Raw genomic sequence first — 15,977 nt, 5'->3', positions numbered from 1 at the left:
AGCAGCAGCAGCCTGGCCAATGCAGTTCTAGTTGGCCCCGCGAAGTCCCTCATCCACAACTTGGTAACTGCCATTAACAAAGCCAAGCTCAATCCCCAACTAGCATCCTCTAGGCTTCAATGACTGTCCAAACAACCCCACGCTGGGCCAGCAGATGAGGGACTTCAGCCTCCTGTGGCAATACGCCACACCCACCAAAAAAGACATTCTACAATGCCAACCACAGCCTAAATTCAAACAATCACTGTTGGATGGCACCAGACAACTGCTGGATAATGTCCTGAGGTCCGTGGATGCGGCCCTAGAGGCTGCCCCGTACAAACTGGGTATTAAAAAAGAGCTGCCAGGCCATGTGGAGTACCGCTATCCCTGAAACACCATTCCGGGATGGTGAGGGAATGTCCTACATGTCAGGGAAGTGGCCACACCCCATTTCAGGGTCTCCCTTTGCTACCCAAGGGGGGCATGGCCCCAGCCCCCCTAGGGACCCATTGCCTCCATGACTGCCCTTTGCATTTGACCCAGTTGCCACCAAGACCTGCCAACTTCACGCCATGTGCCGGAAAGGCTACCGCTGACCACTCCATAAGGGATTTGGCCATAGCAAAATGGAGCAGATAACGGAAACAGAGGTATATGAAAGCAGGGCATTACTTGCTCACTGAGGAAAAGAACTGATTCAGATAAAGGCAAAACCCAAGGCAGGTTGCCCAAGTGACACAGCCCAGCCTATATTGGATTGGCCCCTGAAAACCCCACAGCAAAGAGACCCAGGCAGGGCTAGGAGGAGGCAAAATGCCAACACAGAGTTGCCATAGGCCCTACCAACTGCTGTACCTACCCAGACCTGATGGCCAGTCAAAGAGTGTGTGTGCATTAGGCAAGACTAACCTGGGAAGTTCCTATGTCAAACAGGCCTGTTGGGGATAGTGCTCCTGCCCATGAGAGGACAGCACCTGAGCTACTGACCACATAGGCTCAGATGCCTTACCAATGGGTAGGAAGCCCTGGGATGTAAAGCCCTGGGATGTATAGCCTAAACATGTTAATAATGTCATAAAATTAACAGCTGATTTATATACCACCCTCTAGGACACTCACTGCCCACAGAGAGAGTTTAAAAAGTGTAACTGGGTGTAACATGCCAGGGGGTGAGGGGACTGGGCCTGACCAGCAAGGCCACATGGCCAGATATACCCCAGCCAGGGTCCATGGGCCCACCCTCAGTGACCAGAGGATCCCCGCTACAGATACCAGCCCAGTTTACCCCAACAAACTCGGTACCTGACAGCACATTCACACCACAGTCCCATACCCTATGGTCTGGGATCCGCTTCACATGCAAAACATAGCAAATGCCCCCATTATCTCCTTAACCAGTGGTTGCACTTCCACAGTTGCCAGCACAAGCTCCAATTACAAACCTCCTTCAGCCATATCCATGTCATCTTCCTCCGCCAACTCACAAGAGGCTGTGAGTCAGACTTGTTTACGCATGGGGCACTGGACAATCCCCCTCTGCCAGATGGACCTGACTTCATTGATCAGGTCCACTGCAACCATCCCAGGACCAGCTTATGGCAGACTAGCGCATCTCAGCTGCTGCCCATCACTTACGGTAATCTTGTCAATCAGTTCCACTGTCACCTCTGCATGACTGGATTACAGCAGCCTAGGCCAGATCCACTACTGGCTGTCAATTGTGCGAATCTGATAGAAAGATCAGATCACATCTTAGACTTCTGTGCTCTGTGTGATAGCTTTGCAGGTTTCAGCAGATGCAACAACATAGCATACCTTTAGGTGGCATGAGTGACGCGAGTGACAAAACCTAAAAACAACTTTTTAGGCCTACAAAGGCTGCAAATTTGAGCAGGGGAAGGAGGGCAGGTGGTTTAACCAGCCACAACCCTGGGACTATAGACCCTTGCTAAGCCACAAGCAATAATATGTGGAGCAATCCACCATTCAGATGACTGCAACCTCCCCCCACCACCCGACCTCAGACAGGCCTTTGTTGCGGTTGCTGTAAGTACTCTCCAAATAAAGTGGAACAATGGGGTGGGAGAGGCCTAGACAGACTGGAGGCCTGCAGAGGCTGGACCTAAACCTGTTTCAGCCCTTCTGACTGATAGACACTGATAGCGCAGTATTTCTTTCACCCCTTTGGCCTCTTCATCATGCTCAAAGGATGAGTCTGCAGGTAGCTGCAGAAGCCCCACCAAAATGACTGCTACTGCCAGTAAGCAGGAGGCAAATCAGGCCACACAAATGCCACACTCAAAATGGCCGCTCTTGGAGCTGTGCATATTGTAGATGTCTTCACAATATGGCTGCACTGCTAGGAGGCTAAGGTCACTGGGTGCCACTCTCAAAATGGCTGCATCCAACTGAATAAACTGCCAAGACCTCCTGCAAAGTGGCCCCTGTTGCCTGAAGGCCTTAGGCTGAGCTGTTGCTCCTGGAAATACTCCCTCTCAAGGAAGTGTAAATGGCAGGGGAGGGAAAAGCCTAGATGGGGGGAGGAGGCTACTAGAATCCACCCTGCTAGGCCAGTAGCAATAAAGTATGAATCAATCCACCCCTCAGATGGCTGCAACTCACCCCTGCGACCTACAGCAAAGCCTATTGCTGCTGCTGCTGGAAGTAAAACAGTGTAGGGGGGAGAGGAGCCTAGGTAGGCCAGAGGCCTCAAGGGCTGGGTATAATCTTGGTTTAGCTCTCCTGACTGCTAGACAACAGGCCCCAAATGTAAATAAGGGGGGGATTCTCTGCCAAACCAGTGAGCCTGGCGCTGGGCCCTGGCTCGCCTCTTGAAGTTTGAAGGTAGCAAGCAGGGCAATATCACAGCTTCTCCAAGGCAACTGCTGCTGCCTAGCCCTGAGGGCCTTCAGTAAAACCAGCCTCAGAGGAGCTCAGCTGAGAGAGCTTGAAATGAGCTCTGCTCAGGCCGAGCGCAAGGTGCAACTGAAGGCAACGGGGGCGGAGAAGCCAGCTAAGGCTACAGACTCGCCCCCAATGCTAAGCCCTGGATGCCAGGGCACATCTTCTGCTTTCCTCCTTCCGAGGACGCAAAGAGTGGCCACCAGCCTGAGTGGCTGTTGCCACTGGCTGGGATGGCCGAATTATCTGATATTGGGACGGTACTATCCTACTGGAAAATGTTAAGCAAAAAAGCATTGACTTTCATTTTATTGATTTGGTTTGTTTCTTGAACACTTCAGCCTGATATTTCATATATGCTGTACTACACAATTAGTTTCTGACAAGAAGCATTGACTTTGATTTAACTGATAGTTTATTTTTCAGTATGATCCTCTTTTGAACTATTATGTGTTTGTTAACAAAGCACTGGCAGAATTATTAGTGCTATGTGAGTTGTTCTATGATATATTTTCCCTCTGGGGCCCTCCTTTTTGCTTGCTCCTATCTATTAGTCACTCTCTGCAGTCCCTTCCATTTCTGGCACATTTCACTACCAGCAGTTCTGTCAGGGGAAAAAAAACCTTGTGTTGCGAACATGCATTGGGAGGTTTGACTGTGCTGCTCAAGAGGTCGTTTTTATTAGCAGCATCTGTTCAGAGACCAAGAAGGGGCATCCTCTGTTGGCTTCCATGATGCTGAATCAGTGTCAGATGGCATTGTAGCTTGTAGCCTTTAGCTGATGTAATGGCACAGTTGTCTCTAATGCTCTAAGCGAACCATACAGAAAAAGAATGAACAAACAATGGGCAATGTTAAGCAAGTAAGTGATGATACTAGCCATAGCCAGGAATAATTGGTGATTTGGACAGGAATTCCTGCAAAAAGAAGATAAAGACAGCCATTTTGAGTAGGATTTGATGAGACAAGGAATTATCAGCAAAGACAAAGGTTGGGGTTTGTGAACAGATCCCCCTCCTCCCCACCCCTCATTTGTGCTGCAAAATAGGATAGGATATAAGTAAATCTGAAAGAAAAAAACCCTGAGGTTTTCACCACAGCCCTGTACTGATATCTGAAGATAAACCATCCATCTCCATACCAAGGCACGCTTTGCATAGAATTGTTTAACTATAAAAGACAACTAATTGCCCCAGCTAAGGAACAGTAAGATTGATGGGAACAAATAAATACGTTCTTCCCCCTAAGAGATTGATTTGTTAATGAAGCTTGCCTCACAATGTACTCATTTGAAAATTGTACTTTACAGGCATTACGCTGACAAAGCCCAAGGCACAGAAGACAATGGTGATGAAGATTGCAGGACGGATCATCGTTTACTACCAGATCTTGTGATAAACCAGTGTTTTCTATTTCATTTCTTTTATAAACATATTTCTATTTTCCTCAACCATTTTGGTACTGTTTTTCACAGGTGGTTTTGTAAAATTGTTTGTGATGTGTATCTATATTGTACACTTTTCTATACACAATTTATACAGGATTTATACGTATAATGTGTGTCATTTATATGTAAATATGCATATTGTATAATGCTGATCCACTGATGCACAAAATAGCCTTTAAAATATGTGCATTTTTATGAGGGAAATTTGGTGCAAGCAAAAAGAAAATGGTGTGATAAAATGCAATCAAAGTTCAGTTCACACAAGGAAAAAAAATGGCCACAGACAAAAAGTCCCAAACTCTTCTGCTGAGACTCCAGGGAACAATAGCCAATCTGATGAGGCTGCACTTGACAGTGGTCCTGCTCAGAATAAGGTACATCCTTTTATTTGGTACTTCACTGCCAGAATACCTATGACCAATGTTCATTGTACTTGTGTCATCTCTGGTACCTCACCTTGATCTCAATGCAGCAGCACATATAATTTGTAAATATTCTTGTATTATTATATTTTCTTTTATTTAAAACATAATTATCCCACTTTTTCAGCCAATTTGGGCTTTCAAGGAGACAAACAGTGTAAAAGACATTAAAACCAATATTATTATTATATGCTATTATTTTATAACATTATAGATATGTTTTAATTTATGATATATCAGCAATTAAAACATAAACAGGATGAAAGTTTGGTAAGGGAACACACAAACACAAAAAGAAATAAAAGAGGACATATTCATCCAACCCTTACTCCATGCTACCATCAGATAGTAAAATGTGTATCTTCCCCATTGATTCTAATGGGTCTTAAGCTTGCTAGAATATACATCGGATCAACTACTACTTCATTTTGTATTTATTACAATGGAATAGAAAGTTACAATCTTAGAGGATAATGGCCTCAATGCCACAAAGATTTAAATACTGTAGTAAGAATGGGTTGCCAGGATTGAGCAATGGCTCTGCAGCCAAGCTGGAAGAAAGATAGCCAGTGTGGTATAGTGGCTAGAGTGTCGGACTAGAATCTGGAAGACCCAGGTTCAAATCCCAGTTCACTGGGTGACCTTGGGCCAGTCATATACATGATGAAAGGTACTTTGGGCCCTTCATCGGTTGAGTGGGATATAAATGTAGTAAATAAAATAAATTAAAAAATAGAACATTAGGTTGTCGGTGATGGCACACTGGTCTTCTCACCATTCCCTCAAATTATAAAAGGAAAAAGCAGAGCACATGCAAGGCTAGGAAGGATCCTGTAGGAACTGTTTTGTCTCTACCTGCAATGTCTTATATATAATCAACTTTGAGTATTTTATTTCTGCTAGTTAATTTTTTTTTAATTACTGCTATAAATTTAAATGTGGGCTTCTGAGGAAAGAAGGGGGAATGGGTGAGTGAAGTGTGATCTGATTGGACAGTAGGTGGAGTGAACTGCAGTTTTTAGTTACTGTGTTGAGGGAAAGTTTCTGAGTCTCTCAACACAAGACTTGTGACATGTGTTATTCATGTGTCAGGAGACAGAATGTTAGCCAGGAAGCATAGTTTTGAATGACAGAGTTGGTGGAAATCACTCCAGAGGGGATGGATTCTCTCACAGCCCTCTGCTGCCTCTGACATGCTGGACTGTCTCCCCTTCTGGAGCCTTTGCCTTGCTGAGGGTCAGTTAATTTGAAGCTTTAAGCAGTGAGGGTGGCAGGGCAAAGGTTCCAGAAGGGGAGACAGTCCAGTATGCCAGAGGCAGTGGAGGGCTGTGAACGAATCCATCCCCTCTGGAGCAATCTCCGCCCATTCTGTCTTTTAAAAGTACACTTCCCAGCTAACGCTTCTCCCAGCACTTGATGAACACACATCCAGGCATCTCAGGTAGAGAGACTCCGAGTCATCCTTTGTATATCTGAGTTACTCGAGTTCAATATGTGTCTGCTTACCTCAAGGTTTGATGGGAAGTGTAGGAAGTGTAGGCATCCTTGTAGCTTTAAGTTCAATGTTTACAGAGCGGCAGGGAGGGAAGTACAGGTGTCAGGGTCATGTCAGGCACCTCCTTACCCTCCACTGGGTGTGCATGGGGGTTTTGTGGGGCCCTTTCCTGCCCCCCTTCCCCATACAGCAGACAGCGTGCCTGGCTTCAGATGGGGGCCAGTGGAAGAGGTCAGCAGACAGAGTGCCCAGAATTAGAAGAAGCACATTCTCAGTGCTGGATTTAGAGGTCTGCTGGTGACTCCCCCACCCACTACAAATCAGAGGACACAGGCACGTGGGCCCTGGGGATGATGGCTGCAAGTACCTTGAAAGGAAGCAGATTGAAAAAAATATCTGAGGGCATACAGACAGTTCGGCACTCTGCCTTTTGGGATACTATAGCTGAGATGTACTCACCTGGGTGAGTGGTGGGGCATCAACCCATACCCATATCTGAGACCTATTAATCTTTACACAGAATATAAACTGCAACAAATGTTAACTAAATCTGTTACGAAGGAAGAAGGGAAGGAAGGACTTAATCAGAAACTAATTTTATTGGTTTAAACAAGACTCAGAAAAACAAGAAGTAAGACAGCAAGACTGAACTATTCAATGGCAACAATAAAATAGCAATTTACTTGTTGCAGTCCAAGCAAAATAATTAACTTTTGCACAGCCCTAGTTTTCAGTTGCTTACTTTGAGCTACTACCCAATTAAAGTTACTTTTGAACTAAACTGTGTTCCTCCCATATGACTTGTTTGGAAGAAAAAAACCAAAGAGAAGAGAAAGGTGTAGAGATTGCCCCCAAAGGACCAGAAAATGCACAGGAATGATTATGGAAGAGTTTGGGGGATAGGAAGGGAAGGAGTCCCTATCCAGGTAGGGATGCTATAGGGAGGCTGGCTTTTGGGCTGACCAGCTAAGAATGAAGAAAAGGAAAGCTGTGAGACAGGAGCAGGTAGAAAGGCGTGGAGAGTCAATTTCAGGAATGGAAACAGAAAAAGGAGAAGGAAAAAGCATACTGAGCCTGTCTTGATGTGAAAATCCAGTGATTTTTGCCCACTTAGAATTTCCTTTATTTAAACTATAAACTATAAACAATAACATAATAACTATGAACAATAAACATAAAGGATAAGAAAAACAACAACATTCTAAACAGAAGATACACTAACAATACATAAACAAGTCTCTGCAACAAATATGAATCATTTCTAGAGTCTCACTTATTCTAAGTTAATCATAAGAGCCCTCTTTTTTCTACTGTTCATGTTTCTTAATCCATAAATCCAGATGTCATCAAATCCTTGTTATCCATTTCATGTAAAAAGTCTATAAACGGTTTCCATTCAGTCAAGAAGTTAACTAATGTCCTTTCTCTAATCAATGAAGTTTTGCCATTGACACAAACTCCAAAACTTTTGTCCACCATTCCTCCACTGTAGGCAATGTTGGATTTTTCCACTTTTGTGCATAAAGTACTCTTGCTGCTGTAATTAAGTATAAAAACAAAGTTCCAAAGTTTTATTCCAACCGGCTGTCCATTATTCCCAACAGGAAAGTCTCTAGTTTCAACTGAATTTTAATCTTCAAAATCTTCTGAATCGATGAGTATATCTGCAAACAGGAACTCTTTGCTTTCTGCAGCGCCATCTCCGCTCTTGCAGTGCCTTTTTCTGCTGCTCTCGGGCACTGACACAAAAGGAAGGGGAGCAACAAAGCAGAAAATCCAGTGATTTTAGCATTAGCAGTAATGGAAAGAGGCTTGGGAACACAACCAACTAAAAAAATGAAGGGCTTAGTATGCCTTTTTTGCACCTGGGGTGCAAATAGGGGAAATAATGTCAGCGACCAAAATTGGTGCAGAACTGCAACAGCAGACGTTCACAGCTCCATTGGCAGGAAGGGTCGGAATCCAAGTATGAAGGATACTTAGGTAATGTAATGAGAAGGGGAGATGTGTCCAGTTGCAAAAACTTGAGTTGACTTGGGTGGTAGGCATGACTCATACTTCCAGATCTGTTGAAAAAGGTCATAAGATGGGTTAATGACCCTTCCAAGATGCTTCATTAAATTTCTAGAGAAGACTGTATTGAGAATGAAATTATGAGAGGGATGATTATGGCCCTGTTGGAGTTTTTGTAAGACCACACAAAAGAGCCTTGATTAATGTGCCCCTGGAGTTCTCATGGCAGCCAAATTACTTGGTCTTGAAAGCACAACTGAAAGCAGAATTTAAAGATTCTGACGGTATCAAAAGATGGCCAAATTAAAGTGTCTGACTTCACAAAGTCATATGATCTTGGGGTGCAAAGAAGACTCAGTATCAGGAGGGCATGAGGCAATACTAGCATGTTTAAGTACATTGATTCCAATAGATGTAAGCATATCTACTTCTGTATGGAATTGTGGCCTATATTTTTGGTGTCCGTGGTGGGTTTAGCACATGTAATCAAGTTAACTCTGCCAGCTAAAAGAGTAGGAATGATGTTAAACTCCAAACATGATGTGTGTTTTTTTTCCAAAGAGGACATAGTTCTCAAATACCAAATAAACTTGCAAATGACTATTTATTTTGCTCTTCAAATACCAGAAGCCAGATTCCTGGCATACATAAAATCCCTGATGATGTTATAGCCTCTTTATGAAATTCAAGTGTCGTATAAGGAGTGCAGCTGTTGAAGAGTTACGTATGTCTTTTGAGATGCTTCATCCACCTGTATCCAATTAGATGCTACAAGCCCATTCAGAAAGGTGAAATCCATAGCTGGATTCTGCATCGTCAATCAGCAACTCAAATGCAGGACAAAATTGCTAGAGAGAAAGAAATATTCCCAACTATTGATATTTCCATACTCTGAAAGAGTGAATAAAATGTTTAGATCACCGCAGAGACATATGCAGAATGGTAAGCTCGACTCAAATCCTATTACAAGGCTTCATGGCCTCTTAGGCTACATTTGCAATGTGTCAGATTTGTCTGAACACTAATAAAGGGGAGATCATCTGTCTTCATGCAGAACTGCTGACAAATAATTCTGCTTGTATTGTACCCCCAGTCGGAAGTAAGAGACAGACACAGGCTTGGATAAAAGGGCCGTTTATTAAATGACCATAACAATAACATTCGGCAAGGGCTAACTGAGCGGTACAGGTCAAGCCCTGGGGTCAGCACCTGACCACTGCCTTGCCTGTCTGGGCGAGCCCCCAATGCCCCGGGTGTAGGCCATCTCCTGAATGGCTGCAACCCGGCCAGCTAGGCCCTGGGATCCCACTCAAGCACCTGTTGCGCCCCAGCCGCCAAGCATGAGGTGAGGTCTTGTTCCCGGGGATCCCCTCAGGCGTCTGCCCTCCCTGACGGTAGCCGCCCATGCATACCGCCCTAACAGCAGACCCTGTTCCCCAACCTTGGGGAATGCCACAGGGGCTCACCAGCCCGCACCCTATTCCCAAAAACTCCTGCCACTACCACCGACGGCTAAACCCAACAATACTCATACCACCGCCATTAGTGCAAGGTAGGCGAAAAACCCCCCTTCCACAACGCCAATCAGGGAAGGAGGGAAAAAAATTCCTACCTGGCCCATAAATAGCAGCCGGCTATTCCTGCACTAAAAACAGGGTGAGGTGGGTGGGCCGAGCGCTTGAAAGATCTGACGCCGGGAAGGGGCAGAACGCGCACAAAAGCGCCAAGCTCCGCCCCTTCCCAGAACCCGGATGGAGAGGGAGGGAGTCTGCCTCCTTCTCCTTCCAAGGGCTCCAATTGCCGGCTCCCAGCTTACGCGGCGAGCCGCGGCTGGGAGAGCCGAATTGTACCCCCAGTCGGAAGTAAGAGACAGACACAGGCTTGGATAAAAGGGCCGTTTATTAAATGACCATAACAATAACATTCGGCAAGGGCTAACTGAGCGGTACAGGTCAAGCCCTGGGGTCAGCACCTGACCACCGCCTTGCCTGTCTGGGCGAGCCCCCAATGCCCCGGGTGTAGGCCATCTCCTGAATGGCTGCAACCCGGCCAGCTAGGCCCTGGGATCCCACTCAAGCACCTGTTGCGCCCCAGCCGCCAAGCATGAGGTGAGGTCTTGTTCCCGGGGATCCCCTCAGGCGTCTGCCCTCCCTGACGGTAGCCGCCCATGCATACCGCCCTAACAGCAGACCCTGTTCCCCAACCTTGGGGAATGCCACAGGGGCTCACCAGCCCGCACCCTATTCCCAAAAACTCCTGCCAACGCAAGGGTCAAGCCTCTGCTTAGACCCTCGCGCCCCACAGGTGGCCTAGCGCCACCCGAAGCCCTTGCCGCAGGTCATCTAAAAATAACTCATTGCCCTCAGGTGACATATGGACACCATCTCCTCTGTAGAGGTTGGCAAATTCGGCCCTAATCCTGGGGTGTGGCAGATAAATGCCCAAGCCCTGCCCCAAGGCCTTCCTGATGTCATGGTTGGTCTTACGGCGGGCCCTCTCAATAGCCTTGGGATTCAAAGCCTCCCGCCAAACTCGACGTTGTAGCATCTCGGACCATATAACCAGCACACCAGGCCATCGGTCGTTTATGTATGCTAGGTCCACTGCTACTTGCACTGACAGGGCCTTACCCTGTACCATGCCAAGGTCATTCCCACCCAGGTGGATGACCACAATGTGCGGGGGCGGCTGCAACCGCCCCCTAAACAGGAGAGGCAAGAGGCCCGGCCACCTGAGGCCCCGCCGTCCCTGCCACTCCACTGTGGCCACAGCACTCAGGCCCAACTGGGATCCAATCGGCGTGTTCTTAGCTTGATTGGCCGCCCAAAACACCATGCTGTGGCCACATATCAGGATCCTCCTCCTCTCATGGCCCGACACGGCACCTGGAGAAAGAGCAATTAGTTCGCCATTTAAAATTGCTGTAGGGGTCGGACATAAGACCTGAAAGCTCTCGACCGCCACCTACCCACTTTCTGAATAGCCTGAGGGGGGTATCCCAAAACTGCTGCCGTGGAGGCCGCACCAATCCGAAAGGAATGAGTGCCGAATTTGACCCCCGACAAGCCTAGTTTCTTGAGTGCCCTCTCAGTTACTGTCCAAAATTGATACTTGGTCAAAGGAGCTTGGTCCTCGTGTAAGAACAACAGCCCCTGGGCATCACCCCTAAGTGCGGTGTATTCCTTGAGGGCTTTAACCGGGCACAAGCCCGCCTCAGAACAAGGGCCCAAGTGGAAGGTGATTCCGCGCTGCTGCTGGTCCGTCTTAGACCTCCTAATGCAAATGGAGACGTTGTCTCCCACAAATTTAATATCCCTGGCCATCAAGGCCCTACCCGATAAATCAGAGCGCGATGAAGCAACCAACTCACTAACTCGCAGGGCCCCAAAAAATGCAGTTAACGCTGCTGCATGGAAGAGTTTATGCTCAAACCTGGATGAGCACACTTCAGCCCATGCCGCCCCAAGTCCCCGCAAGACCGAAGGAGATATGGGTTGTCTAGGGTCAGGGGGTGTCCTTTTTTCCCTAGACCATCCCTCCAGCACTTTCCTAATCCTAAAGGCCCCTGTAAATTCCGCTAAGCCCCGTGATTTGCTGGCAAAAGCCAGAGCGGCCAGTTGGCCCCTAATAGATTTAACTGCAAGTCCCCTGTCCCTCTGCACGACGCAAAAGTGCAGTAAATGTTCCTGCGGAATGGGCCAAACATGCTGGAGGTTGGCTGACGACCTAAACTGATGAAACTGTCCTACCGCACGGTCGTAGGCCCGGCGTGTGCTAGGAGCAATGGACAGCTGCTCTATCTACCTCCGCCGTCCAAGCTCCCACAGCTCCCATGGCATCCTCGCGGGCTGCCTGTCGGCCCAAGGGGCAAGCTGCCAGAATCGTTCCATCTGTTGGCGAGACAAAGCGTCTGCCACACCATTGCTAACGCCTGGAACGTGCCTGGCCCTAAAAAGTATGTTCAGCTGTAGGCATTTAAGTACAAAGGCCCTCACCAGCCGCATCACCCTGGGGGATCTGGAGGTCATGGTGTTGACTACGTGTACCACCGCCAAGTTGTCACACCAGAAGTGGACAGCGTGGTTTGCCAACTGAGACCCCCACAGCCAAAGCGCCACTACCATGGGAAAAAACTCCAAAAACGTAAGGTCTTTGGACAATCCCTGGGCCACCCAATCAGAGGGCCATTGGTCAGCACACCAATGCCCCCTAAAAAAGACTCCGAAACCAGTGGAACCGGAGGCATCAGAGGTGACTTGGAGTTCAGCTTCTAGCAAAAAATCCTCCCTCCAGAAAGTCACCCCGTTGAATGCGGCAAGGAACTCCTTCCAGACTAGCAGGTCCTCCCGCATACCTTTATTAATTCGTAAGCGATGATGAGGTAGCCGTAAGTTCCCCATAGCATCGCACAGCCGTCTGAGAAAGGGCCTGCCGGGCGCAACGGCCTTGCAAGCAAAATTTAAATGGCCAACTAACTGCTGCAACTCAAGGAGGGACACCTTGTCCCTACTCAAGCAGTCCTCCAGTCTCGCTCTAAGGTCCGCCACCTTCTCTAGTGGCAACCGCAGAGTTTGTTGCATGGTATCGAGCTCGATACCTAAAAACGTCAGGATCACCGACGGTCCCTCCGTTTTTTCATGGGCCAAGGGGACCCCTAGCTCCTCAGCAAGCTCAGTAAAGGCTGCCAACAGCCGGGCACACTGCCCCGAACCCGCAGGCCCAGACACCATAAAATCATCTAAATAGTGACAGGTGTCCTTGCAGGCACAGCGGCGACGCAACTCCCATTCCAAAAAGGAACTGAAGCGCTCAAATGCAGAGCAAGATATGGAGCACCCCATGGGTAGGGCCCTGTCCATATAGAACTTGCCCTCAAATGCAAAACCCAGGAGATCAAAGTCTCCCGGGTGAACGGGGAGCAGGCGAAAGGCAGACTTGATGTCGCACTTTGCCATCTCGGCTCCCACCCCGCAGCGTCGCACCACTTTGACTGCTTGGTCAAAGGAGGTGTAATGCACTGAACAGAGTTCCTCGGGTATGCCATCATTCACCGAGCCCCCTCTTGGGAAAGAGAGGTGATGAATGAGGCGGAACTCCCCCGGCGCCTTCTTCGGCACCACCCCTAAAGGAGAAACCCTGAGGGACGGGACAGGGGGGGCATCAAAAGGGCCCAATACCCTACCCTCAGCACATTCCTTTAATATCTTACCACGCACCACATCTTCCATGCCAGCCACTGATTTAAGGTTGGCTGCCATGAAAGGTGTCCTAAGGCCGTGAAACGGAATACGAAAGCCAAACTTAAAACCCAAAATTAAATACTCAGCGTCCCGACGCCGCGGGTAGACCTGAAGCCATTCCTCAAGTACCCTCAGCCTTACCGGGCTGGGACCCTTTGCCAGCACCAGGCTGCTGGCCGCCGCCGCCCCCAAATCGCTTTCCTCCCTGGCCACCCTGCCGTCCCTTGGGACAGGCAGAGTGGGCATGGGGTCCAGCACAAGTGGGGCACTCGTGCCGGAATTTACATGCTCGCTTAAAACAGACCCCTTTGGACATGAAGTCCCAGCAGAGCAGCCGTGATTGAACCAGCTGCCCCGCAGGGGTGCGGGGACCCAAACCTTGAACTGGCTTGATAATCAAATGACCGCTATCGGTCCTATCCCCCACCGTTGACTTTGAAGGAGTCATGACCTGGACCCAAAGCTGGACCCAAATCTGATCCCACGGCAAACTAGGGGTTAAGGCGGCCCGCATTCGAAATTCCTCATCGTAGCGCAGCCAGGCCCCACCCTCAAAATCAGTATAACCCCTGTAAATAATGTTCATGTATTGAAACAGGGGAAGGGCCCTATGCGGCTGCGCCCTGGCGAGAACACCCGCATACACCAAAAACCCTGGAAGCCAGTGGGCCCAGGTTCTATCGATCCGCCTCCGGCGGATCCGCTCCTTGTCCCTATCCTCAAGATCATCTTTATCCTTCTTCTCCAGTTCCCTGAAGAGAAGGGTAAAGACATCGACATATTCTCCCCGCAAAATCTTCTCACGGGTGGCCTGCGTCAGGTGATCCCCCAATGGCAGCGCCGTATCCCCCGTAGGTAGGGCCCTATACGGAACCACACCAAATCCTTGCATCCCATAGGGGGGCAGGCCAGGCTGAGTCCCGTAACCATAGGGCCAACCAGTGCTCGATGGATTATGCCCCTGCCCGTCCCAGGCAGCGGCCCCTGACGGCAACTGCTGGTACAAGGAGCCACTGGCACACGTAGGCCAAATGGGCTGTCCTAATGGGGGCCAAACTTGTGCGTTATAACCGCCAGAGGTAGAAGGAAGCGACACCCCAGAAGGAGTGGACTGCCCTCCAGCCCCCCACGGCCAAACAGCGTTCTGGTGTGTGTGCAAGTGCGCCTGATATTCCGTACCTTCAGCCAGAGGAGAGTCCACCGCCACAGCCACCTGTCCACAGTCCCCAGGCCCAGGCAGATAGCCTTCTCCTTCCGCTTCAGGCGCAGTAGGATAATGATGACTGGAGCTGGGTTCCCCTGTACTCAGGGCTGTCATCTTCTCTAGTGCCAACAGACGAGAGGCAAAGTCTTTGTTAAATCCCACTTTTGCGACTCGCTTCGCACCCCTACGCGGCTGGGGTAAATCCCCACCCGCAACCAACCCCGCTGCCCGTTTTTCCAGGGCAGCCATGCGCTCCATCAACTCCTGCCTACTAGGGCCATCCTCATCATCCGATGAGGACAGAGTTGGAGGAGGTTTCTTGGGTGCAGGCCGTTTCACCGGCTGTTTGCCCTTAGCAGGGCCCCCTCCCTTTTTGGGTGGCATGCTTTAGCAAGCTCCAGATGCACTACAAGTAACAAAAGTAACAGCCTTGTCCCAGTAGGTGTCACCAGGAGCCCTTGCCAGACCAGTTACAGCTCTCTCCAATAGGAGTCGCCCAAACCTCCCCAGCAACAAGCCAAGGCTGCAATGACCACACCCCCAAAGATGTCACACCACTTTTCCCCAGCAACAGGACCAGGAGTCACCTGCAGTGCGGCTAGCACCCACCAGATGGTGTCAGCCGCACATACCCAGCCAACTGACCCCCACTTACAAAGCCAACGGACTTCTGCAATGGGGGAGGGGCAATGGGGGGAATAAAAGCCCCGGGGGGGAGCCCCTAGCGGGCCCGAAAAGCGCACCAGGCAAAGAGGAATGCCGCGGGCAAAGCCAAGCCCACCAGGGCCACTACCCGTAAACGGCTCTGAAATGGCTAGCCCACCCAAAACCCCAGGGCCCGCAAAGATCCGCGCCTAGCCTGCCGATACCACGGCGGCAGCGCCCCACACACTCCGCCGCCGTTACCACGGCGGCGGCTCAACAACTCCGGGCCGTGCACAGCCCGCAGCAGGCCCAGCCGGCCCGGCCAAGCTCCCTGCTGCTGTGCTGCAAAGCGCCGGAGCACGAAGCAAGTCCTCCGAGCGCTTGAAAGATCTGACGCCGGGAAGGGGCAGAACGCGCACAAAAGCGCCAAGCTCCGCCCCTTCCCAGAACCCGGATGGAGAGGGAGGGAGTCTGCCTCCTTCTCCTTCCAAGGGCTCCAATTGCCGGCTCCCAGCTTACGCGGCGAGCCGCGGCTGGGAGAGCCGAATTATTTTTCCATGAGAAAATAATCCTACGTTAGGTAATATGACTGATTCAGTAAAAGCATTAGGAAACAAGAAAACATTGG

The 15,977-nt window shown here is 49.4% G+C and overlaps 1 protein-coding gene across 1 annotated transcript; it reads right to left on the bottom strand.

The window, feature by feature from the left end:
• Positions 1 to 10,014: 10,014 nt before the first annotated feature.
• Positions 10,015 to 14,953, bottom strand: LOC129332701 (uncharacterized). The gene is made up of 2 exons (XM_054983931.1): positions 14,680 to 14,953; positions 10,015 to 11,145 (listed from the first exon to the last, which is right to left on the bottom strand). Exons 1-2 carry the CDS (start codon positions 14,951 to 14,953, stop codon positions 10,544 to 10,546), a joined length of 876 nt encoding a protein of 291 aa, XP_054839906.1. The 3' UTR covers positions 10,015 to 10,543.
• Between the last annotated feature and the right edge of the window lie 1,024 nt (positions 14,954 to 15,977).

The sequence above is a fragment of the Eublepharis macularius genome, chromosome 6 (genome assembly GCF_028583425.1).
Source record: "Eublepharis macularius isolate TG4126 chromosome 6, MPM_Emac_v1.0, whole genome shotgun sequence".
Classification (NCBI taxonomy): domain Eukaryota; kingdom Metazoa; phylum Chordata; class Lepidosauria; order Squamata; family Eublepharidae; genus Eublepharis; species Eublepharis macularius.
This window is presented reverse-complemented; position numbering and strand designations above follow the sequence as displayed.

Coding starts and splice junctions, on each gene's coding strand:
- LOC129332701 (XM_054983931.1), bottom strand. CDS start 14,953: ATGGCTGCCCTGGAAAAACGGGCAGCGGGGTTGGTTGCGGGTGGGGAT. Junction 11,146..14,679: donor GGACTCTCCTCTGGCTGAAG/GTACGGAATATC, acceptor CTCTTTCTCCAG/GTGCCGTGTCGGGCCATGAG.